Source organism: Hyperolius riggenbachi, chromosome 2 (genome assembly GCF_040937935.1).
Source record: "Hyperolius riggenbachi isolate aHypRig1 chromosome 2, aHypRig1.pri, whole genome shotgun sequence".
In the NCBI taxonomy this organism is placed as follows: domain Eukaryota; kingdom Metazoa; phylum Chordata; class Amphibia; order Anura; family Hyperoliidae; genus Hyperolius; species Hyperolius riggenbachi.
In genome coordinates this window covers 271,382,051-271,409,381 of record NC_090647.1, presented here as the reverse complement: position 1 = coordinate 271,409,381, position 27,331 = coordinate 271,382,051, and the positions used below count along the sequence as shown (strand labels likewise).

General features: G+C 43.9%; 1 protein-coding gene across 8 annotated transcripts in view; it reads right to left on the bottom strand.

The window, feature by feature from the left end:
• The window catches only part of SRRM3 (serine/arginine repetitive matrix 3), a 455,592-nt gene that overhangs the window by 253,655 nt on the left and 174,606 nt on the right, over positions 1 to 27,331 (bottom strand). For 4 of the 8 annotated variants that reach the window (XM_068268670.1, XM_068268671.1, XM_068268672.1 and 1 more), the window contains one exon: positions 6,868 to 7,121. In XM_068268670.1, coding sequence (XP_068124771.1) covers positions 6,868 to 7,091 — 224 coding nt within the window. In that variant the 5' untranslated portion in view covers positions 7,092 to 7,121. Of the gene's footprint in view, positions 1 to 6,867; positions 7,122 to 12,363; positions 12,461 to 27,331 lie in introns of those variants that run through there. The other 4 variants (XM_068268669.1, XM_068268677.1, XM_068268673.1 and 1 more) reach the window with 3 other exon arrangements.

The following is a 27,331-nucleotide window of genomic DNA, read 5'->3' as shown; positions in this document are numbered from 1 at the left end:
GGCTTGCAAATCACTCAACCGCCTCGCAGATGTGACTGCGATCAGAAAAGCTAATTTGAGGGTCAGAAATTTAATGTCAATCCCTTCTATTGGCTCAAAGGGGGACTTCGTGAGGCCATTAAGGACAAGAGAGAGATCCCACTGTGGAAAAATCTTTTGCCTGACTGGTGTAGACCTTTTTAAAGCTTTAAAGAAACTTTTTACTAAATCCTCCTGAGCTAAGTGTCTGTCTAGAAGGATAGATAAAGCTGAACATTGCACCTTTAAAGTGCTGGGTGCTAGTTTCATATCAAACCCACTCTGTAAGAATTCTAATACCGAGCTAGTTAGGCCCTGATTCCTGGAGTGAGAAATACACCAGGCTATATACACTTTCCAAACTTTCCGATAGATCTTCTGAGTTACTGGTTTCCTACATTTAAGAAGAGTCTCAATAACACTGTCAGAAAGACCTTTATTCCTTAATATGACCCTTTCAGGATCCATGCGGCCAGTCTGAATAAGTGGGGTTTGGGATGGACCAGCGGCCCCTGAATCAGTAAGTCCGGCCGAACCGGTAGCAGAAATGGTGGACTTGTCGCCATTCTCAGCAAAGCCGCATACCATGGCCTCTTTGGCCAAAGCGGAGCTATGAGAATCAGATTCCCTGATTCTCTTTGAAGTTTCACTAGAACCTGTGGAAGAAGGGTTATTGGGGGGAACGCGTAACTCAACTTGAATCCCAATGGCAGACTTAGGGCGTCTAGCCCCAGGGAGCCCTGACACCTGTGTAGGGAAAAGAAGTGCTTCACCTTTGCATTTGTTGGTGAAGCAAACAGGTCCACCTCCGGGATTCCAAATTTCTCTGTTATTAAACTGAAAACCTCCGGATGTAGTTCCCATTCCGCCTGACTGATCTGCCGGCGGCTCAAAAAGTCTGCTTCCACATTGAGGGTCCCTTTTATGTGAATCGCCGTTATTGATAGAATACGCGGTTCTATCCAACCGAAAATTTCCGACGAGAGAAGCATTAGATCCTTGGATCTTGTGCCCCCGTTTCGACAGATATGCTACTGTGGTGATATTGTCCGAAAAAAATTCGTACGTGTCTTCCTTCTATCAGGGACTGAAAAAATAGGAGCGCTCTTTGAACCGCCAGCAGCTCTCTGAAATTTGACGATTTCTTTCTTATTGAATCGGTCCAATCCCCCTGCGCATGCTGACCCTCTGTTGTTGCGCCCCAGCCCCAGGCACTTGCGTCCGTAAAAACCTTTATCGGATCGCATTGTCTCCAAATTCTCCCACTGCTTAGACTGTGTGGATTTAGCCACCAGGCCAAACTGACTTTGATCTGATCTGGTATGCTGATCACGAGATCCAAAGATCCCTGCGATTTGTCCCAGTGGAGTAGGAGAAGGGATTGAAGATCCCTGCCATGGGATTGGGCCCAGGTGACTGCCGGAATTGAAGAGGAAAATAGACCTAGTACCCTCATGATTTGGCGAATCGAGCAAGTCTCTTGAAAAAGTAATCTGTTTACTTCGGAATGAATCTTTGTAATTTTTTCCGAGGGTAAATAGATTTTTCTGTCTAGGGAATTTATCCTGTATCCCAAAAATGTGATTTCCTGGGCAGGAGTTAGATTCGACTTCTCGTAGTTCATTAACCAACCTACCCTTGTCAAGGTGTTGATCACAATGTCCCTGTGCTGCAACACCAGATCCATTGTCTCTGCAAAAATCAAGAGGTCGTCCAGATACGGAATAATCGATATTCCCTGGATCCTCAGAGCTTTCATAACCTCGGCCAGAACTTTTGTAAAGATCCGCGGAGCGGATGCTATCCCAAAAGGTAGGGCCTGAAATTGGAAATGATGAATTTGAGACTGGATCCTGATTGCAAACCTCAAAAATCTTTGATGGTTGTGAAAAATCGGTATGTGCAGGTAGGCGTCGCGGAGATCTATTGAAACAAAATATTCCTTGCCCTGCAATAGGGCTCTTACCGAAAAAATACTTTCCATCCTGAACCTCTTGTAAATTAGAAATGGATTGAGGGATTTGAGGTTCAGGATAAAGCGGAATTCCCCGTTTGCTTTCTTCACCAGAAATACATGGGAATAATACCCCTGGAATACCTCTTCCGGGGGCACCGGCAAAATTACTCTTTTGGCTAAAAGTTTTTGGATCTCCACTTGTAGGCCCCTGGCACTTTCTGGGTCTTTTGGAAGGGGATTCACGAACCTTCTGGGAGGAGGCTGAACTGAAAATTGAAGCCGGTAACCGCGCTTTATAATTAATAACACAAAGGGGTCGGGATTTAACTTCTCCCATTCTGAAAGAAAAAATCTCAGCCTTCCTCCCACCGGTAAGTCATTTAGTGGGCTTGGAGGGTTCAGTCCTACCGAGTGTGAACCCTCCCCTACCTCTTCCTTTAGGAAAGGACCATTTTCTCTGCACGTTCTTTTTCTTAGATTGTTCGGGAGATTGTTTAATAGGGACAAAGGGTCTTTTGCCTCTAGAACTTCTCTTTTTGTTGGGGAACTGTTTGCCTTTCTCAGCAGAGCGAGATAAAACATCGTCAAGGCCTGAGCCAAACAAAAGATTACCTTCAAACGGAATTGAGCATAACCTATTCCTTGATGTTTGATCTCCCTCCCAGGTTTTCAGCCACACTGCTCTACGCGCTGAATTTACAAGGGCTGTAGTACGCGCAGAGATGCGAATAAGTTCTGTAACTGCATCCGCTAAAAAGGCGACTGCCCTCAGTACAACTGGCAGAGAGGCAGAATAGTCTTTGAGTGGAACCCCCTTAGAGATTTGTTCGAATAAATTATCCATCCAAATTCTAAGGTTACGTGCGATACATGTGGCTGAAACACCTGGGACGAATCCGAAGGCTGCTGATTCCCAAGCTTTTTTAAGGAGAGCATCAACCTTTTTGTCCATTACATCCTTTAGAACACCAGTGTCTTCAAAGGATAAATCTGAGTCTTTAGAGTATTTTGACAAAGATGCATCCAATTTAGGGCATTTTGTCCACTTATCAATCTCTGATTGGTCAAAGGGATACTTCCTTTTTGCTGACTTAGGTATGAATAGAGGTCTTTCAGGATTTTGCCATTGAGAAGTAATAATATCTTGAAGGGTTTTATGAAAAGGAAAAACTCTCCCCTTGGATTGACCTAAACCCGAATAGACCTGATCCTGAGGAGTTAATTCAGGTACGGGTTCCTTAATTTGTTCCGTAGTATACACTGCTTTGAGCAACTCAGAAGATTCATCTGGAGTAAAAAGGAGTCTTGGTGTGTTAACTTTTTCCTCTCTATCCGAACCCTCTGAATGGGGCTGTTCACCCTCATCCTGAGAGACGGCAACCCCCTCCTCCTCCTCTTCTTCTTCCCCCTCCTCCTCTCCCTCCTCTCCAATTCCAAAGATATCAGATAGGGCGGAAGATTGGGATAAAAGGCCTGAAGAAGGGCCTGGGAGGTGCTCAGAAGCTTGTGGGATAAAAGACTCTTTAAATTTATCCAAAGTTTCCTGCATGTTCTTATTAACAGCCTCCATTACCCCCTTCAATATATCAGATGAATGTGAGGCTACAATAGCATCGGTACACCCCTGACATAAATTCCTTGGGGCCTCCAAAGCTATCTTGCTATTACACAAGCCACATCGTTTATAATTTTTAACTTGACCAGCTGTCTTAGGATCAGTCTTTGTCTAAAAAACAGAAGAAAAGACAACAGACTCCATAAACCATCGTTACACAGCATAGAAAAACCACAAAGTCCATCCTCCACTGGAGGGCTTACCAGACTTGTACCCGATGGCTGCGCTTGCCCAGAGGATTTGGAAGGTGTGCCTACAGCCTCTGCCTCCCGCTGCTGTGGCTGCTCACCCTTCGGCTGTGACATCCTCTCTCTCCCCCGCAATACCACTGTATAGTGCGGGAGGTTTGGTTAGCGCAATGGAGACGCCAGGAGCACGCTCTTTTCCTTCCTGGCTCTCCTAGGTCCGCCCCACTTCCGGCCGCCCTCCACTGACGTCACTTCCGGGCGCCGGCCAGAGCGCGGATGCCTCTTGCAGAGCCGGCGTCTGACGGGGGGACAAGCGTAATGCCGGCCAGAAACACCAGACACCTAGGCCGCATACACCGACACCGGAGGACAGTAGCCCGCGTCACCTCCTGCTCCGCAAAAGCCACGCTACCTCCTGAAGGACTCACTCACCGAATGGTGAGTGCAAAAATAACAAAACTCGGGAGCTTTCTTCTTAGGTGTTTCCGACGCGGAAACACAGATTAACTGAGGTTGGAGGGAGGGCGGGGGCTTTTAATCTTCTTGGGGTTATGTTTCCCCAGATCCTGGGCGGGACCGGATCTCGTGTTGTCCCGGATGCCAATTAGAGAAAATATGATATATCTTATTGCAGCATGGGGAGGAGGAGAGGTGCTAGATTCCCGTCCGCGCACTACGACCGTCACTGGCCATTGGACAACCAGTGGGTGGAGCCACCATCAGGCCAAGCCTCTCACAGAGGGGGCCTGATGGGGAACTGGACATCTGTGGTACAAGTCAACCAGTCCACCTCATCCATATTTATAGAGCAATTTCTGGTGAACCAGTAAGATAGTATGCAGATCATACTTTTCATGTCTACTGCACCTATCATCTAAAATACATATCTGACTTTAATGCTGTAGCAGAACATTTTTGCTATAAATGCCATACAAACTTCATGAAAACTATTACCTTTTTAATTACACTATGCTCAATACTAGTCAGTATATTTAGTCAGTGGCAAGCATTTAGTTGGAGAATCTACTAATGCTTCGTTTATAGACAATGAAATATCAAGATCTCTAAAAAAAAATTGCAAAAAAACACTTTTTTCGGTAAAGAAACAATAATTGTTGCTAAGTCAACATGCTTCTAACATCATATGTGGAAAGAGTAAGACTTGTGCGGCCATTCGTCTCCTTGCTTGCCTGAGCAAGACTGAACCATTATAAAGAAAGCTGGGTAACAAAACATTGGGAACTTTTTTTTTTTTACTTTTAATTTTAAAAGGAAAAATTTTATAAGAAAAAGTATACATTATTAAAGTTTTCCTTAGCAAGTGCTCAAACCAATGGAAAATGTCTGGCGTTTTCCTTTAAAATAAGCATGATGTTCTAGAAAAGGGGTGTTCAAAATCTTTTGAATCCTATTGAATATGCATGGTAAGCTAGACAATAGCAGCTTCATGTAGACAAATGAAAGTGACAATAGAAAAATGTAGAAGCAACAGGAAAATGTAATGTGCTTGACTGTATACACATATCAGATATGTTAAAATTATGTAAGCTCAAGGAGAATGCTTTTATAATATTTTGATCATCTTTAGTTACAATCACATATTTAGCCAGAACCCCTTATGTTTACCAAATCTTGACAGTACCACAGTAGTAGCAATGCCATATTGGTAAGAAATATATTTTTACTTGAGTAATGTGAAGTAGAATTCCGTAGTCGCTGATATGATACAATGCCATTGTCAATCCATGATGAGGAGGGTGAAAGCAGCAAAAACGACATACTCTCCCAAGAGTGACAGCAGGAGTCCAGCATGCATCCAGAAGTCAACAGAGACCCAATTGGAAAACTCAGTGTGATGTTATTGCTTGAACTTAAAGGGACTCCGAGCTCAAGTAAAAAAAGAAAGTTGTACTCACCCGGGGCTTTTTCCAGCCCAGTGCTGGTCGGGAGGTCCCACGACGGCGTCCTGGCTCCTCTCCTAGTCCCCGCTCCGGAATGGCTGACCGGCCGCAGCCCGGGCGACACTCTGCTGAGTGTCGTGCTGTTCCTTCCGCGTATGACGCGGCTGACGTCACACGGCAGCCGGCGTGGCAGTACGGCGCATGCGCGCTTTAATCGCGCATGCGCAGTACTTTCACGCCAGCCGCCGTGATGACGCGAGGCGGCCGGCGTGTGACGTCAGCCGCGTCATATGCGGAAGGAACAGCCCGACACTCAGCAGAGTGTCGCCCGGGCTGCGGCCGGTCAGCCATTCCGGAGCGGGGACTAGGAGAGGAGCCAGGACGCCGTCGTGGGACCTCCCGACCAGCACTCGGCTGGAAAAAGCCCCGGGTGAGTACAACTTTCTTTTTTTACTTGAGCTCGGAGTCCCTTTAATAACTTAGTACGTGTAATGGGGGAGTTTTCAGAAGAAGGGACACTACTCAGTGTTAGCTAAAGGGAATGGGAAAAAGGGTAACATTTTTTAAAATGTTGTAGATAAGACAACGGTTACCTGCGAGAATGCAGAGTATAGATAAATACACTGGCCACCAGATGGCAGCGTTAGCTGCTTGTTTAATTGTTGTGTTAGTTAATTGGTAAATGTATTAATAGAAACATTAGTCATCATTCTTGGGGGGAATTGCCTTAAAAAATTGCTTAATTGTATTTAATGGGCACCAAAAAATTGCAGCATTAAAACTACAAATGTGTACTGTAACCAGTTCACTACACGAAAACATCATCTTCTAGTAGTTTGTAATGTATTCTGACTGGTTTGTGAATTAAACATGCACCTGAGTTCCCACAGCAACACAATCCATTTCTCCAACCTCCGCGCGACCTGGAAGAATTAGAACTGCTTCCTTTATAGACAGCACCAATGTGTCTTACACCACACTGCTCCTACGTTACCAGGCAGCCTCTGACGCTGCTGGAAATAGCAAAAAGTGAGATGGTACCAATGAAGAATGTCTGAGCTGCATGGAAATTAGCAGGAAAATATAACCTTTTACACAAACATTTTTTAAAAATAAAATACATGAAATACATATACAAACTGCTTTTGCAGTTTGCCCCTAGGGATAAGATGTGGCAATGTCACTCACCCCTGCTCCTCCATCATTTCCTGCAGCTCCATACATTTCAGCTCTACTCGTCTCTTTCGCTCATGGTCTAGGATTTCTCTGTGGGCTTTCTTGACAAGATGAGGTTCAGCAGCTCTTGCATCTTCTTCAGGTCTATGCCAGGTACCCGAAGCAGTGGGCTGGGCGAAGCCATTGGCAGTCTCCGGTGGAGATGGAATCCTGGTACCATTGTTGCACACAGACATTGCAGTATAGTCTCTCTGTTCTTTTCCTTCCTGTAAAATGCAAATAGACTCATTTGAGCTAACTTGAATTCGTTATCTCTTCCAAGCCTTTGAAATAAGAATGGCAAAAGGAAATAGTCTCCATGCTCTTAGCTGCTCTGTTAAATTAAAACTGATGGCTTAATGGGGAAAGAGATGTACTAATCTGCTTTTCTGCGAGACAGGGACCAGCACTGCCAACCAAGCAGCACTAGCAGCATTATGAAAGCTTCCAATGTAGACAGAGAAGTCAATTCTCATATATTAGGGATTTGGGAGCGCTGACCACGCATAACACTCTGCAAGAAGAGATTGCCATGTACCCCAATGGGAACGAATTGTGATGGTTAATTGGAAAAGAAGCATGGGCAGTGAAACAAGCTATTATGCTCGCTGTAATGTAATTACAGACACACCTTAGGATTCTGCTGATAGCAAGCCAATATTAGATGCATTATTAAACAGTACAGGCAGCATTCATTTTCTTTCCCGAACATGGGCAAAATATAAACACATAAATGAGATTACTGTGTAACGACAGTTGGAATAGAGGGGATAAAGACTATGTTCTATTGAAAAATGAGTTTTATGAAGAATGTACCTCTATTAGCATGAACAGTTCTTGGTATGTTATTGCTTTATGTCTGTTTTGAAGTTCTACGTGTTTGATAAAAAGTAACATATTACAGTAAATAAATCATGCAACGTTATAGGCCCTTAGCGATGCCATTTTGTCTGATGTAATTGAGGGAAGATATGAAGAGGTATATTGAAAGATATGGTCAGTATTTCAGTTCTCTAGTACAGAACTTATCAGTGCAATAACAGTGAGAAACAATAACGCAGAACCAATTTGATGCTTTCCGCTGATGGGCAGGAAAACTTTGCAAAACTGACTTCACAGAAAAAACAGAATTTTTTAAGATCACATTGTGAATGTGAAGTGGGTCAAATTAGCATTTGCTGTGACACTTCCCGAATTGGGGAATTCATACAGGAAATTGTGCATCTAGCAGCATTCCCAGGGTCCCAAAAGGAGCCAAGTGACCCTCAACCTCCACTCCCAAAGCCAATAAGACATGGTTTTTGATACGCCAGCCCCCTGGTAGAAGATTAAGATTTTTTGCTTTGTACAAAATTGCTGAGGAATAAAGGTCCATAAACACGCTCAACAATTGTCAACAAAAATGGTCTGTTAAGTCATAATGTTGGGCAGTGTTGCTCGGATACAATCCGTGATCACGGCATAGCTGTGATTCATTCGCATTTTTTCACTGTCCGACATCGTGATCCGAATCAGTGATCGGGAATTGATCACGGAATTCAATCACGGATGCGGCCGTTATTTCGCGTATTCGGCCCGTGATCACGGCCTTGACCGTGGAAAGTATATCCGTGATTATAAGCTGAAAAGCCGCCGACTTTAGCAGTTAATAGCAAAGGCCCCTTACATGATATAAATACCAAATTTGCAGGATATGCTAAGTAGAACAGTGGGAACAAGGGAAACATTTTTTCAAAAAGACCTTATAGTTTTTGGGATAATCAATTTCAAAGTTTCAAAGGAAATTTCAAAGGAAAAAAGTTTACATGTAAATGTGGTAAATACATTAACTGTCAGTTACCACATTTAAATGTATACTATTTTCCTTTGAACCTTTAAAATCCATTATCTCAAAAACTAAAAGGTCTTTTTGGAACATACTTAACATATCCTGCAAATTTGGTGTTTATAGCATATAAGGGGGCTTTGCTATCAACTGCTAAAGTCGGAGGGTTTTGGTGGTATTTAATCACCAATACTTTTTCATTGGACAAAAAAATGTAAGTTGTAACCACTGATCACCTTTATAATCCATGCAATTTTGGCGATTGTAGCATGTATGGGGGCCTTGCTATTAACGTTAACGTCTTATCCATGATCTCGGATTCTACAGGTAATCACGGCTAAAATCCGACTCAAATTCGGAAGTCCGTTCCAAATCCGGGTCACAAATACGGCTTATCTGGATTTTGGGACTGACATGGCTGGATTTATTTGAATCCGTGACATGGTATCCGAGCAACACTGATGTTGGGTAAAAGTGTTACGAGTGACTGCTGCACTTGTACTAATACTAGTCACCTGTACTAAATTTAGCATGTGTACGGGACTTCAGCTGACACAGGAAGGGCATATCTATGGATAGATTACTAGTTTCCAGAACCTTTTTGGTACTTTTTCAATTGTAAAATGCTAAAACGGTATTTTAGACAGAATATAAAAAATTATCTCCTAGGAGAAAACTTAGGAGAAAAGGTGAATTGAATAAGAGCCCTAGGCCCATATGCAATTCTCTTTTTCACCTGAGTTTACTCCAAAGTGATATTTTCACAACTTGTAAATAAAATGTCTATCAAAAGACCAGCAAGCGAAAAAAATACTCAAAATAATTTTAATAGCACCTTTTTACCTATTTTTGGTACTTTTTCAATTGCAAAGTGCTAAAAATGTATTTTACATACAAGATGAAAAATAATCTCCTCTGGGGAACCCAGGAGAAAAAGTTAAATGCATACGGGTCCGAATCTTTTAAAGAAATCGAATACTGACCAACTTTGCTCCAAATTAACCCATTACTATTCCTAATAGTAACTGTTAATCATATCCTAACTTAAACTGGCATAAACTCCCTAGTCCCTTATGCTAATACAGCTTAACTTTATCCAGTAGTTTTTTTTTGGGGGGGGGGGGGCTCATCATATTTAACTGCTTCACTTTTCCACCTGTCGGCCTCGTGTGTTCCCCAAAATACCTGTATGCAAGTTCCTGCACTGTGTGCTCTATCTATTCCTGTTACACCATCTTTAATTAATTAGAAAGCTTACGGAAACATAGTAGTAGCAGTAGGATATTGTACCGTGTTAGCCATCAGTAAAAGCAAGAAGTTTTAAATCAGGATGATACCATTTATTGGCTAACTAAAAATGAATACAAATAAAAATAAATGGTATCAACCTGATTTAAAACGCCTTGCTTTTACTGAAACATGGCTCTTACATCATGTGCAAGCAATTTTAATTATTTTTAATGCTTCTATTAATTGATATGAGGCTTCTCAATGCTGTAAAATATATTTATTCTTACAGTATATTTATATACAGTGCTTCATAGGCCACACTTGCTTGTGGGAGGAAGCAGGAGAATCTGGAGGAATGCCACACAAACATGAGGATAACACACACACTTTCACTGCGAAAACAACCCTTGCCTGATATAAAATACAAGACCTTAGAGTTGTAGGACAATAGTCATAATCACTTTCAGTGTAGTACAATGCAGCAATTATGAGGGAAGGTGTCCTGCTAATTTACAGTCATTTCATAATGTTCTGGAATTATAAAGCATAATATTTGCATTATAAAGCATTGCCAAAAGGCAACAAACTGCCCACAGTGTGACTGAACCCCAAGGCTGTCATGCTGGAATTCAAAGCATACCTCAACCTTTCCTAAGAGAAAACAATTATTATACAAAAAATATATAGATTGTGTGATTGAAAAAATAATTGCAGTAAAATGTATGCTTATGTACTGTCATTAAATAACGATAACAAAATGGTAGATAATTGAATTGTAGTATTGCATTATCAGTAAATTAACCTATAATGTACAAGCTAACTATAACCTAACCTCTCCCTACTCTCACACAGAACCCTCCCATGGTGGTGTCTAACCCTAAGACCCTCGATGGTGCCTAATGGCCCATACTCACGGGCTGCAAAAGTGGCCTGTCGCTAGCACACGCGAGCGTGTGCGCGACAGGTCGGCGACAGCTCGTCGCCAGGTCCCTCCGCATACACACGGCGGAGGGACCTGGCAACTAATGCGGCGGAAGCTGTTGCTGTTGTTCCTCCCCCCGCCGGAAATTGATGGTATTCCCTGGGTGTTGCTGTTGCTAGTCCGCATACTCACGCGGACTAGCGTCAGCTGCAGCAGCAACTGTCGCCGGGCGATTGAAAGCGCCAAATCGCCTGGCGACAGCAGCGACGAGCGACGGTTCGGGGTGCACGCCCGTGCAACGGCTCATACTCACGGGCGACATTTGTAGCCCGTGAGTATGGACCATTACTCTAAGATACCCCTGGTGGTGCCTAACCCTAAGATCCCACTGATGGTGCCTGACCCTAAGACCTCCCCTGGTGGTGCCTAACCCTAAGACCCCCCTAATGGTGCCTAACCTTAACATCCCCCAATCCCTGCTAACAATGATAGGATACATTTTCATTTTAATCACCGTCGCCTAACAATAATACGTTAAATAACAATTTAATTGCAGCTGCCTTGTGCCAATTTTTGCCAGCAACTTTTTTTTTTACTGCTCCTTATAATTAAGGCTAAAACTTTTCACAATTGTTTATTTTCTAACTTTGTTTTGTAATCACTCAAAAATTGTGCCCATAACTTCAGCACTTGCCTTTGGTTCTGGGTCAGACAACTTCTGATTGATCCCTGACTGCAGGTACCCTAAGGCTATTTGCACACCAAGACGTTGCGTTAGGTGCTACGTTAAGGTCGCATAACGTGCACCTAATGCAACGTATGGTGGTGCGGGAGAGGACGGTAGAGTGAGCCGCGTTAGGCGGCTCTATCCGTATAAGGTCTCCCAGAGTGGCGCTGATTGGCCGGCGGGACCACGTGATGCGGAGCGAGACACTCCGCATCACGTGGTCCCGCCGGCCAATCAGCAGTCGCCAGTGCAGTGAATATCAAGTAGCCATGTGCACGGCTACTGTAGCTGCATCTCCCCGCCTCCTCTCCGCCCCCCACTGAGCATGTGCAAACAGTGTAACGCGGCTATAGCCGCTCTAACGCCGTAGCATGCTGCACTTTCGGCAGAACGTGCAGCGTTACATGTAACGCAACGTGGGCTGTGTGAACAGCCCACTTGTGTTACATTGCTGTGCGTTGGGGGAGCGTTACAGGCGCACTAACGTGCGCCTGTAACGTCTTAGTGTGTAAGCAGGTTACATGTGAATTATATTACCTAGCTGGTCATGATGGTATGACTAGAGAAAATATAATCTGGCAAGTAAAATACAAAATGAATCAAAGAAAACCTTAAGAAAATCTGTAAAATGTTATGGTAGAAACAATACAGTCTTATACACAAAGAAACACATTTGCCCTGTATTAGATAATTGCTATATTATACAATTTTATGGTCTCATGATTTGGATAAAATAAAAAAAGTTAAATGTAATTATGTAGACACCATGTAAATGTAATGAATTGCTGCTCCTACTTTCCTACTTTCTAGAGCATGGGTAAGAGAAAGCAATCTAAGTGTCCCCAAATGCTGCTTGTTCAAAAATGCAATTACCGTTGCCATGGAAACAGTCTCTGACTGACCTAAACCTCAGGCTGTGATGTCAGATCCAATACTAGCAATGTTCCCCAGGGATATCCAGATCTGTGTTCTTCTCTTCCCTGAAATTCTTAACCTATTGAAAGCTCCAAGAATGCTCATTAAGTAATAGATTGAGAGAAGAGATGCTGACACGCCAAAAGTTACTTTCTATCCCGCTGATATTGTTTGTCTCCTACTTACATTTGACAAAATGAGACAAATAAAACAAAACTATGTAGAATTAAAGGTTGAATTAAAATACAAAACTGAACATAGGTAATTGCATGTAAGAAATATTTTAATTGTTCTGCATTAAAATGTACAGCAGCAGGACCTGAGAAAATTAGAACATAGGTTGCAGAAAAATAATTCTATGTGGAATATATGTAAGAGCTGTGCTTAAGAACGTATATAGTACAATTATTTTACTATAAGAGTTATAATAAGCTGTACAAAATTACTCATTTATTAAACTGAACCTTTACACTGAAACTTATTCACGCGGCTTTTACAATAGAGCAGACCCCCTGAGCTTCCATCTGTGCCCCCATTTGCCTCCATCCATGTCCCCTGTGCATTCTTTTGTCCCCCTGTGCCTCCTTTCTTCCCATCTGTGTCTCCTTCCATCCTTCCTGTGTCTTGTTCCGTTCCCCCGTGCCTCCATCCATGCCCCTGTGCCTCCATCCATGCCCCCTGTGCATTTTTTTGTCCCCCTGTGCCTCTTTCCTTCCCACCTGTGTCTCCTTCCATCCTTCCTGAGTCTTGTTCCATTCCGCTGTGCCTCCATTCATGTCCCCTGTGCATTCTTTTGTCCCCCAGTGCCTCCTTCCTACCCACATGTGTCTCCTTCCATTCCTCCTGTGTCTTGTTCCATTCCCCCATGACTCCATCCATGCCCCCTGCGCGTTCTTTTGTCCCGCTGTGCCTCTTTCCTTCCCACCTGTGTCTCCTTCCATCCTTCCTGTGTCTTGTTCGGTTCCGCTGTACCTCCGTTCATGCCCCTGTTCCTCCATCCATGCCCCCTGTGCGTCCTTTTGTCCACCTGTGCCTCTTTCCTTCCCACCTGTGTCTCCTTCCATCCTTTCTGTGTCTTGTTCGGTTCCGTTGTTCCTCCATCCATGTCCCCTGTGCCTTCATCCATGCCCCCTGTGCATTCTTTTGTCCCCCTGTGCCTCTTTCCTTCCCACCTGTCTCATTTCATCCTTCCTGTGTCTTGTTCCGTTCCCCCTGTAGCTCCATCCATGCCCCTGTGTCAATTACTCACCTCCAGCAATGTTCCACGGTGCTCGGAGAGGCTCTCTACAGCCTCCAACACCATCGCATCCATCATGGAAGTGACATAATTGGGCTCACTGTGGCATTAGTAGCAGGAGGGCATTTGTATGTTGGGCCTTTGTAAATCGGATACTACCAGTAATATAGAACAAACTCTTTAGAAGGGAAAATATCCTTCTTGACCCCATATGGCAGTCGGGTAGAATCTCTGGAGCATCATTTTACTACTAAAGGTTGACAATCTCTGCAATCCATCTTGCCGGAAATCCAGAGTCAGACCTTCACAGGACCTGTGCGAGAAATTTGCCCACTTCTTCTCAGACAAAGTCTCCTCCATATGATCTGCCATACAATTCACAGCCCCGGAAACCCCTGCAGAGCCATATAATGGATGCAAAAATAGCCTACCACCATGGTCTGATTTCAAGGTTATCACTGAAAAAAACATCTTTGATATCCTCTCAAACCTTCGCCAGACTACCTGCAATCTGGCCCCTGGCCCCACTAAGTTCGTGTTGAAATGCCCTGAGCTATTTACACCGGCATACCACAAAATAGTCAACGGCTCCTTACAAGAAGGGTGGTTTCCCTTTTGTCTGAAAGAAGCAATTGTCAGGTCACTACTCAAGAAACCATCCTTAGACCCAGGTGCTCTAAATAGCTACAGACCTGTCTCAAACCTCCTCTTTCTGGAGAAAATTATTGAAAAGGCTGTCTACCTCCAACTTGAAGCCAGGCTCTCCAGAAACAACATCCTTGACTCTCTTCAATCTGGCTTCAGGAAATATCACAGCTGTGAAACAGCCCTCACCCAGATTTGCAATGATCTGCTCATGGCAAGAGAGACAAAGGCCAATGTTCCATTCTGATTTTGCTCGACCTCTCAGCAGCTTTTGACACAGCTGATCATGAAATCTTGCTTAACAGGCTACAAGAGTATTGTGGCATATGTGGCCTTGTTCTCCGGTGGTTCCGGTGTACTCCTTCCTGGCTGACAGAACACAAAGGGTAGCCTTAGGGCCCTTCCTCTCCAACCCTGTACCACTAAAATATGGTGTACCCCAGGGTGCAATATTATCACCTTTACTTTTCAACATATACATGCTGCCACTTGGAGAAATAATACAAAAACATGGCCTGACATATCATTGCTACGCTGATGACACCCAGCTATATTTGTCATTCAAACCTGGCGTCACAAACCCTACTCCACAGGTTAACGCATGTTTAGCTGAGCTTCAGGAGCGGATGAATAATAACTGGCTAAAACGGAATGCTGACAAAACTGAGGTTCTTGTTATCGAGGGCCAGGGCTCGACAGCAAAGCAGGCCTAGTCTCAACCAACACTGCTAAGGATAGGGAGCTCGGACCTGAACAACTCCGACTGCGTGCGCAGCCTGGGAGTACTGATTGATGGAAAATTAAGCTTCAGGAATCAAATCTCAGCTGTTGTGAAACATTCCTTCTTTCACCTAAGGAATATTGAAAGGATTAAACACCTCATTCCTTCAGAGGATCTTCCAACACTAGTTCAAGCCTTCATCACATCAAGGTTGGATTTATGTAATGTTCTCTACATAGGCCTTCATAAGAAAGACCTACGCCGCCTGCAATTAGTAGAGAATGCCACCGCAAGGCTGTTAACGAGCTAACCCCGCCATTGCCACATAACACCAACCCTGTGTTCACTCCACTGGCTACCGATAAAATTGAGAATTTTGTTTAAGATTGGCTTACTGACATTCAAATCCTTACACAATCGGGGCCCTGGATACCTGAAGGACTTGCTGCAACTGTATCATACCCCTCACAATATTAGATCAAAAGGATGTAACACCTTGGTCACCCCCAGAGTCCATCTCAAAACCTTTGGAGACAGAGCCTTCTGTCATGCTGCCCCAAGACTTTGGAACTCCCTGCCACATGCAATCAGGATAGCACCATCCCTGGAAGCATTTAAGTCTAAACTGTAAACCCACCTCTTAAGTCTGGCATTTATGAACACCTGGTTATCTCCCTCTGTAACACAGTCCAACCTGCAACCCTGTATTGATCTGAGACACAACTATGAGCTTTGAGTCCAATGGGAGAAAAGCACTTTACAAAGGTTATTGTATTGTATTGTTCTAATTATTGGAAATGCATGAAAATATCCAAGTAGTATCCTGGGGCTAATTAATAACCCTAGAGTGAGTATCTTCGCAGTAAATATACTTCCATCAGCTATCAGTTGCTCAAAATTGAGGACTTCCACATCTGTAGTTTTTGTAGCTACAAATGTATTTATTCTGGCACTGATATACCCACAATCTACAAGAACCCCAAGATACTTCTCCCGCATGAATTCACCTAATTGAACACATCTCCTTCTGCCTTACATAAGCAAGAAAAAATGGCCTCCTACATGCAATTTAAACCAAACCGGTCATTGTACATCAATAAATATATAACACTAGGACAACAATGGTGTATTTGCATATATTCAGCAGTGATGCACTGGGAGACATCTCGGAGCTCACTCCAACCTAAATTAACGCAAATACTTTCAGTTTTAAGAAAGCAAACTTTTGTTTTCCAAAGAACTTTTATAAAACTGCTAGTGCCAAGAGACAGAAACTTTTTTATTGCAGCTTTGATCTTATCACTTGTGGCACAATAATCCATCAACAGCCTTTTTACAGTGACTTTTTTACTTTAGAATATGTTATACAGAGAACAGTCGGATTATGTAGTAAACAGCACTCAAGGTCAATGCCAAAGCTGCTATTACCAATAAAAATGTTTTACAGCTGTTTTATATATAACTTTCATATTTATTATTTATTGAATTTCAGTAATTTTGAAGCGTATGTAACACTTGAAAGCACCACAGTATAAGCTGACACTCACTACTGAGTACTAACGATATTATAAAAATACAGTTTTGACAATCTTTACCATTTTATCTTCTGTCTGTGTGCCTGTTCTCTTACAGAAAGAGGGAAATTAACTTGCTAGCAAGAGCTGGAAAATGTCTCATTATATAGCAGACTAATCCGATGTAATTTTTTTTATAGAATGCTAACACAAAACATATTTGTACTTCCATAATGGTTAGCACTTTTGCACTCCTGTATAGAGACACTTGAACATTCAAAGAACTTTAAACACAGGGTAATATGACTAATGGGAGTTTCTTACCAAAACATACAATTTCCCAAGTTCCTCCTTAGGAAATTGGTCTGAGATTACTGCAGAGTATCCAGATAGTTAATGGACAGCTCAAACCACAAGGAGGGTATAAGGGGCAAAAAGAGTCCCAGAATCCCTTTTACTAAAAAAGTGATTCTAAATATAATGTTACCTTCTTAAAACAGATGGTATTTGCAAAACTTCAGTTTTAAGTGAGCAAACGTGGTTTCCCATAATGCATCCCTTCCAAATATGTAAAGCATCGCTTTATGCCCCTTAAAGCCAGGCACACATCCAGAACTGACATTGTACACACATGGTCGATTGCACCTTATCTATATAGAAAAAGCAAGTGCTCTAAAACAAGCAGCACCTGTGTTATATATGGCTCCATAAACGACCACCCGGCCAAAGCATTTACTCTTTTTTTTCTCATTGTAAGTATACAATTTTCCTTTTTCTTGCCAGTAGCTCCCACGTCACTTAGCATACTTGCTCCCCTAAGAAATGTGGGTTAAATCTCGAGAAAGAGGTTAGGGTGTGGACCTAAGTTAAGCCTGTACGAGGCATCCCTGCTAACATGTATTCCAATATGTGGACATGAGGTCTCTTTTGCATTCAGTTTTCAGATGCTGTGCATGTGTGTTGGAGAGAACATAAGCTTAGTGTGTACCTTTAAATAAGACAGGAGGCCTTTTATGCAGCCATATATAAGACAGGTGCTTTCTCTCCCAATGTAAATATAAAATGTCCCACAGTGTTTATAGTTATGGGGCAGAAGATCTTATGCTCCAGCTATCCTAAGCACCACTAATGGACACTCTTGGACATCCTAAATGTGTCCAAGAGTGTAATCCAGGGAGGGTAAAGCAGAACTGAAATGAGTAGTTGTAGAGACAATAGTAGAAGCGATACAAAATCATTTGTAAAGCGCTCTTCTCCCATAGGACTCAAAGTGCATTAGATGGGGAAGAGGAGGTAGGCGTGGATTCTGTGTCAGTTCAGGAGGAGGACAGAACAAGCTGATAATACCATAAGCGTGTCTCAAGTTTTTGACAGCAATGGCTATCAAATACTCCAGCCGATCAGGAACTCTCTGCCTGCCTCCATCCACAGGTTGGATGGGTATCTGCTGCCACATGCCTCCACTATTACCTGCCACCATCCACAGGCTAGCCAGGACACTGCGGTTCGCCTTCACTAACATGACGGTCAGGATGGTGCTGCCTGCATCCACCCAAGCTGATCAGGACGTTGCCCTGGTTACCTGTAGCCAGCTTGGCCTTTGGGAGGGGATCTTGCCCAGGTCCAGTACCCGCCACCTCCAGTTCATTCGGATCCTGGGCTTTCCAGGGTGGCCACATGCAGGGAACAAAAGCAGGATAGGAATTTCATCAGACCCCAGTTAGGTTCCTAGGCCCCTCCATCAACCGCACTGGGCCACAAGCAGAGACACTAACCAGTCCAGCCTGGTTAAACTGCAATCCTATGGGTCTCACTTTTCACTGCTCTCATTCAACTTTTCTCACTCCTCTCTCTCTCTCTTACCGAGGACAGGATGGGGGGGCATCTGATTCAGATTAACACTGCAGAAGCGTTTGAGTGCCATAGACGGCATCGGATGATCCCCCCCCCCCCCCCCCTGGTCCTTTCTTCTGGGTCCATCTTTACGTATCCTTCTACCTTTGCCTTATCATCTACTTTATACTCTATGCCTTCTATATACAGTACATTGTACCTACTGTATGTATCTGATCTATGCATATGTATGAACTGGGTATATACTGTATATCTACTGAACCAAATGCATGCTTACTTTACCACCCCCTACCTGCTGTGCCAAAATCAATTCTGGGAACAACTCACATTGTACTTGGCAAAATAAATGATTCTGATTCTGAAGGGTACAGTCTTCATAAGATATAGCAACGGCAGTTAAAGTGTTAAAGCTCTGGTTCAAGCTTGTGCTATTTAACTGGATATTGTATGACATATACCATAATTTGTGATGCACAGTTTTGTACATTGCATGTAAAGCATTTGTGCAGAATTCACCATTAATCATTTTTTTTTATTAACTGACACGCTGAGTTTGTACTACTGACTCCATGTGTGATCAGATGCACCTTGGCTGGACAGAACAAGCAGTGAGCTGTCCAAACTCCCCCCCCCCATGATGAAGTCAGGGAGGAGCTATGCCAATTTCCATTGGTATATGCAATTTAGTTTAAGCATCTAATGTGCATTTCTGAAGCTTTTGGAATGGCTCTTCGGTAAATGTTGGTAATTATAATGAGACCTTATGAACAGTGTTCATGCAGCATGTCATATTACCCTGTGTTTGAAGTTCTTTGCTCATTGCAGTGAAACCAATGCAATTTAATGTCAGTATGAATAATGTGCAAAGGAACAGATTGCTAACCTCAAATCCAGGGCAGAAAGACAATGCATCTTTGTAAAGATACTGGAACTAAATTAGTACTTCCAAGATTTTTTTTTAGTAACATAAAAACCTTTTCGAAATGTTCACTTGGCTGTTGTAAAATGCATTGAGTAAATACAGATGGAAAAAACATGTTTTGTGTGTCTTCATCTCAGGCTGCAAAGCAACAAAATATGAATATTTTGAAGGTGTGATGCTTTCTGTACCCAATGTACAGACATTCAATGGGCCATGTAAGCTAGATTAACCACTTGAGGACCTAGGGCTTTCTACCCCTTAAGGACCGGCCACTTTTTTTCCATTCAGACCACTGCAGCTTTCACGGTTTATTGCTCGCTCATACAACCTACCACCTAAATGAATTTTGGCTCCTTTTCTTGTCACTAATAAAGCTTTCTTTTGGTGCTATTTGATTGCTCCTGCGATTTTTACTTTTTATTATATTCATCAAAAAAGACATGAATTTTGGCAAAAAAATGATTTTTTTTACTTTCTGTGCTGACATTTTTCAAATAAAGTAAAATTTCTGTATACATGCAGCGTGAAAAATGTGGACAAACATGTTTTTGATTAAAAAAAAAACCCATTCAGTGTGTATTTATTGGTTTGGGCAAAAGTTATAGCGTTTACAAACTATGGTGCAAAAAGTGAATTTTCTCATTTTCAAGCATCTATGACTTTTCTGACCCCCTGTCATGTTTCATGAGGGGCTAAAATTCCAGGATAGTATAAATACCCCCCAAATTACCCCATTTTGGAAAGAAGACATCCCAAAGTATTCACTGAGAGGCATAGTGAGTTCATAGAAGACATTATTTTTTTGTCACAAGTAAGCGGAAAATTACACTTTGTGAGAGAAAAAAAAAAAAAAAAGTTTCCATTTCTTCTAACTTGCGACAAAAAAAAATGAAATCTGCCACGGACTCACCATGCCCCTCTCTGAATACCTTGAAGGGTCTACTTTCCAAAATGGGGTCATTTGTGGGGTGTGTTTACTGTCCTGACATTTTGGGGGGTGCTAAATTGTAAGCACCCCTGTAAAGCCTAAAGGTGCTCATTGGACTTTAGACCCCTTAGCGCAGTTAGGCTGCAAAAAAAGTGCCACACATGTGGTACCGCCGTACTCAGGAGAAGTAGTATAATGCGTTTTGGGGTGTATTTTTACACATACCCATGCTAAGTGGGAGAAATATCTCTGTAAATGACAATTGTTTGATTTTTTTACACACAATTGTCCATTTACATAGAAATTTCTCCCACCCAGCATGGGTATGTGTAAAAATACACCACAAAACACATTATACTACTTCTCCTGAGTACGGCGATACCACATGTGTGGCACTTTTTTGCACCCTAACTGCGCTAAAGGGCCCAAAGTCCAATGAGTACCTTTAGGATTTCACAGGTCATTTTGAGAAATTTCGTTTCAAGACTACTCCTCACGGTTTAGGGCCCCTAAAATGCCAGGGCAGTATAGGAACCCCACAAATGACCCCATTTTAGAAAGAAGACACCCCAAGGTATTCCGTTAGGAGTATGGTGAGTTCATAGAAGATTTTATTTTTTGACAAAAGTTAGCGGAAAATGACACTTTGTGAAAAAACACAATTAAAATCAATTTCCGCTAACTTGTGACAAAAAATAAAATCTTCTATGAACTCGCCATACTACTAACGGAATACCTTGGGGTGTCTTCTTTCTGAAATGGGGTCATTTGTGGGGTTCCTATACTGCCCTGGCATTTTAGGGGCCCTAAACCGTGAGGAGTAGTCTTGAAACGAAATTTCTCAAAATGACCTGTGAAATCCTAAAGGTACTCATTGGACTTTGGGCCCTTTAGCGCAGTTAGGGTGCAAAAAAAGTGCCACACATGTGGTATCGCCATACTCGGGAGAAGTAGTACAATGTGTTTTGGGGTGTATTTTTACACATACCCATGCTGGGGGGGGGGGGAGAAATACCTCTGTAAATGGACAATTGTGTGTAAAAAAATCAAAAGATTGTCATTTACAGAGGTATTTCTCCCACCCAGCATGGGTATGTGTAAAAATACACCCCAAAACACATTATACTACTTCTCCCGAGTACGGCGATACCACATGTGTGGCACTTTTTTGCACCCTAACTGCACTAAGGGGCCCAAAGTCCAATGAGTACCTTTAGGATTTCACAGGTCATTTTTGTTTCAAGACTACTCCTCACGGTTTAGGGCCCCTAAAATGCCAGGGCAGTATAGGAACCCCACTAATGACCCCATTTTAGCAAGAAGACACCCCAAGGTATTCCGTTAGGAGTATGGTGAGTTCATAGAAGTTTTTATTTTTTTGTCACAAGTTAGCGGAAATTGATTTTAATTGTTTTTTTTCACAAAGTGTCATTTTCCGCTAACTTGTGACAAAAAATAAAATCTTCTATGAACTCACCATACTCCGTACGGAATACCTTTGGGTGTCTTCTTTCTAGAATGGGGTCATTTGTGGGGTTCCTATACTGCCCTGGCATTTTAGGGGCCCTAAACCGTGAGGAGTAGTCTTGAAACCAAATGTCGCAAAATGACCTGTGAAATCCTAAAGGTACTCATTGGACTTTGGGCCCCTTAGCGTACTTAGGGTGTAAAAAAGTGCCACACATGTGGTACCGCCGTACTCAGGAGAAGTAGTATAATGTGTTTTGGGGTGTATTTTTACACATACCCATGCTAAGTGGGAGAAATATCTCTGTAAATGACAATTGTTTGATTTTTTTACACACAATTGTCCATTTACATAGAAATTTCTCCCAACCAGCATGGGTATGTGTAAAAATACACCCCAAAACACATTATACTACTTTTCCTGAGTACGGCGGTACCACATGTGTGACACTTTTTTGCAGCCTAGGTGCGCTAAGGGGCCCAACGTCCTATTCACAGGTCATTTTGAGGCATTTGTTTTCTAGACTACTCCTCGCGGTTTAGGGCCCCTAAAATGCCAGGGCAGTATAGGAACCCCACAAGTGACCCCATTTTAGAAAGAAGACACCCCAAGGTATTCCATTAGGTGTATGGCGAGTTCATAGAAGATTTTATTTTTTGTCACAAGTTAGTGAAAAATGACACTTTGTGAAAAAAAACCAATAAAAATCAATTTCCGCTAACTTTTGACAAAAAATAAAATCTTCTATGAACTCGTCATACACCTAACAGAATACCTTGGGGTGTCTTTTTCGAAAATGGGGTCACTTGTGGGATTCCTATACCGCCCTGGCATTTTACAGGCCCAAAACCGTGAGTAGTCTGGAAACCAAATGTCTCAAAATGACTGTTCAGGGGTATAAGCATCTGCAAATTTTGATGACAGGTGGTCTATGAGGGGGCGAATTTTGTGGAACCGGTCATAAGCAGGGTGGCCTTTTAGATGACAGGTTGTATTGGGCCTGATCTGATGGATAGGAGTGCTAGGGGGGTGACAGGAGGTGATTGATGGGTGTCTCAGGGGGTGGTTAGAGGGGAAAATAGATGCAATCAATGCACTGGGGAGGTGATCGGAAGGGGGTCTGAGGGGGATCTGAGGGTTTGGCCGAGTGATCAGGAGCCCACACGGGGCAAATTGGGGCCTGATCTGATGGGTAGGTGTGCTAGGGGGTGACAGGAGGTGATTGATGGGTGTCTCAAGGTGTGATTAGAGGGGGGAATAGATGCAAGCAATGCACTGGCGAGGTGATCAGGGCTGGGGTCTGAGGGCATTCTGAGGGTGTGGGCGGGTGATTGAGTGCCCTAGGGGCAGATAGGGGTCTAATCTGATAGGTAGCAGTGACAGGGGGTGATTGATGGGTAATTAGTGGGTGTTTAGGGTAGAGAACAGATGTAAACACTGCACTTGGGAGGTGATCGGACGTCGGATCTGCGGGCGATCTATTGGTGTGGGTGGGTGATCAGATTGCCCGCAAGGGGCAGGTTAGGGGCTGATTGATGGGTGGCAGTGACAGCGGGTGATTGATGGGTGGCAGTGACAGGGGGTGATTGATGGGTGGCAGTGACAGGGGGTGATTGATGGGTGATTGATAGGTGATTGACAGGTAATCAGTGGGTTATTACAGGGGAGAACAGATGTAAATATTGCATTGGCGAATTGATAAGGGGGGGTCTGAGGGCAATCTGAGCGTGTAGGCGGGCGATTGGGTGCCCACAAGGGGCAGATTAGGGTCTGATCTGATGGGTAACAGTGACAGGTGGGGATAGGGGGTGATTGATGGGTGATTGATGGGTAATTAGTGGGTGTTTAGAGGAGAGAATAGATGGAAACACTGCGTTTGGGTGGTGATCTGATGTCGGATCTGCGGGCGATCTATTGGTGTGGGTGGGTGATCAGATTGCCCGCAAGGGGCAGGTTAGGGGCTGATTGTTGGGTGGCAGTGACAGGGGGTGATTGATGGGTGATAGGTGATTGGCAGGTGATTGACAGGTGATCAGTGGGTTATTACAGGGAAGGACAGATGTAATTAATGCACTGGCGAATTGATAAGGGGGGGGGTCTGAGGGCAATCTGAGCGTGTGGGCGGGTGATTGGGTGCCTGCAAGGGGCAGATTAGGGTCTGATCTGATAGGTAACAGTGACAGGTGGTGATAGGGGGTGATTGATGGGTGATTGATGGGTAATTAGTGGGTGTTTAGAGGAGAGAATAGATGTAAACAATGGATTTGGGAGGTGATCTGATGTCGGATCTGCGGGCGATCTATTGGTGTGGGTGATCAGATTGCCCGCAAGGGGCAGGTTAGGGGCTGATTGATGGGTGGCAGTGACAGGGGGTGATTGACGGGTGATTGACGGGTGATTGACAGGTGATCAGGGGGGATAGATGCATACAGTACATGGGGGGGGGGGTCTGGGGGGGGGGTCTGGGGAGAATCTGAGGGGTGGGGGGGTGATCAGGAGGGAGCAGGGGGCAGGGGGGGGATAAAAAAAAAATAGCGTTGACAGATAGTGACAGGGAGTGATTGATGGGTGATTAGGGGGGGTGATTGGGTGCAAACAGGGGTCTGGGGGTGGGCATGGGGGGGTCTGATGGGTGCTGTGGGCGATCTGGGGCAGGGGGGGGGGGGAAATCAGTGTGCTTGGTGCAGACTAGGGTGGCTGCAGCCTGCCCTGGTGGTCCCTCGGACACTGGGACCACCAGGGCAGGAGGCAGCCTGTATAATACACTTTGTAAACATTACAAAGTGTATTATACACTTTGTATGCGGCGATCGTTGGGTTAACATCCCGCCGGCGCTTCCGTATGGCCGGCGGGATGTTGCGGCGGGTGAGCGGCGCCAGGCGGAGGCGGAGAATCGCGTCACGGATGACGCGATCACTCCCCCCATGCCCATACAAGGACCGCCGCATTTTGTCAATACGGCGGTCCTTGCGACGTCCACTTCCCGGCCGCCAATTGTATATACGGCGGTCGGGAAGTGGTTAATCCCATCTGTGTGGCAGCACAGATTGCAACTACAAGAATAGCGTTCAAATGAAAAGAAAAGCTACCAATGCTTGGTAAGTGCTTTGTATAGTAAGCAGAGGCTTTGGCATCGAACAGACAGAAGATTCATATATACTAATAAATACATTATATCCTGTATTGAACGTCCAATTTTTCAATACTTAAAATTAGAAGTTGTAGAACTAATTATGATACTGCAGTACTTTGAATGATTTTTTTTAGTCTACCAAAGTAGTGAATATTAATACTTTACTAAACACTTACAAAATATCATGCAATCAAATGTACACAATATAGGGGAATCCTGGCACACTGTCTCTAAGTCATACTTTATATTTGACATTCGGTCCTATGGCCTTCCATACAGCTGCAGCCATGTGCAATAAACATTTCTGCTTTTTAATTGTAACCACAGAAAGCTACATCTGGTAGTATGGAGGGAGTAAACCAGGGCTCCACTTAATATTTTGCTTAGTTAATAGCTATACCTGTAGCCAGAATAAAAAAAGAAAAAAAAAGTTGAGTTTTGCTTAAAGGATACCTTAGCGCATAAAATATCTAAAAAAAAAAAAAGACGCCCATTGTGTGTTTATGTGTGTGAAGTTGTGCAGATACTTACCACACCTACTGTGCCCCAGTGTCACCCTCTGTTCTACATTAATTGGCCCCGTTCTTTACTTCCTGGTTGGCGTGGTCGGTGCCCTCTGACCTGGATATACTATGCTGCACATGCTTAGTATGTCCGCTTGGGGTAGAGTGTGCTCATGGTGGTACATAATGTGATAGGAGTGTGTGCATACAAAACATGGAGTCGCCACAGAAAGCAGTCACAAGGAGCCCAAGCAGACATACTGGGCATAGGCAGTGTAAGGAAGTGAAGAATGGAGCCAATAACCGGAGAATGGAGGGTGACACCAGGGCATGGGAGGCGCAGTAAGCATCTGCACATCTGCACAACTACACACACACATGCACACACACGTACACGCACACACAGTAGGCATCATTTTTTTTTAGATATTTTAAGCACTTCTAAGTATAGGGAGACGCCTCTGAACTATCTAGAGGCTTCTCTCTACTAAGGTAAGTATCAAACTTTTCTATGCCCCTCTGTTCCTGTGCTGGGACCCTCTTTACAATATTCATCATTAATGTTGAATATTGCTCAATTCCCTACTGCACTGGCACAAAGTACGGCCTGGACCTGTGCAGTAGCACAGAGCTAGCAGACCCTGCTGGGGCCTATGAAGTTTGATCACAAAGTTGAAGTGGGGGGCGTGGCTTGACGCTCAACCGTGATGGCTGCTTAAACCAGAGCTCCTGATCCACACCCGCCTTCAGCTTATATTTCAGCGTGATATAACCACTCCACGATGAGCCAAAGATCCACCAGGAAACAACAAAACAACGGGGCAGAGACCAAGGCTTCAAACACCTTAATCGGCAAGACAGTCCCCGAGATATTCAAACCGCAGAAGCAGGGAACGCAGACTCCCAAGATGGCGCCGACTGCAGAACGGGCTGCCTCCCATCCTCCCTCCCCGGAATCAGATCCACGCTCAGGTACCCAAAAGACGGGCTCTCCATGTCAATCCCCGTCCCTTGCGACCCTCGCAGACATGAAAGCCATGGCCGAGGATATCAAACACTCCTTTCAGACAGCCATAGCAGACGTAAGAGCAGACATGGCGTCTTTCCACTCCAGGCTTAAGGCCCTAGAGACCGCAGAATCTAAGAGAGATACACAGATCGCGGCGATACAAAAATCTTCCAAACAACATGACATGAGACTTACCGAGCATGCAAGGCACCTAGAGGACCTCGATAACCGAGGCAGGCGCTGCAATATCCGGATCAAGGGTCTCCCAGAGACTGTCGGATCTGACCAGATCACGCAGGCCTTGGCGGCCATCTTTAACAACTTACTACAGCGCCCGGCAGATACACAAATCACCTTCGTCCGAGCCCACAGAGCCCTTAAACCCAGAGGCTCCGACCTGGACCAAATCAGAGATGTGATATGCTGCCTGGAATCATTTAAGCTCAAAGAGGACATAATGCGGATGGCGAGAACACAGGACGAAATCAAGTTTAATGATAATACGATCCAACTGTTCCAGGACCTCTCATTAATCACCCTCACCAAGCGAAGAGTTCTGAAGCCATTACTGCAGGCTATACGAACAAAAGGCCTCACTTATAGATGGCGCTTCCCGTTCGCACTCACTGTAACTACAAATGGGAAACTTTTCTCTCTACGATCGTATGATGGACTCTCGGGTATCTGCACTGATCTAGACTTGGACCAAATTGATGTTCCAAACTGGGATTTCGTATCACCAAACGCAAAATTGGATTCTCTCCCCGCTAAACAGATCCGGGGCGACACAATGAGCTCCCGTACGCGTCACAGATCCAATAGCGAAGACAGCAACAGAGAAAGCAGGAAGAAATCCTCTCCTAACCCGGCAGACACGGACTCA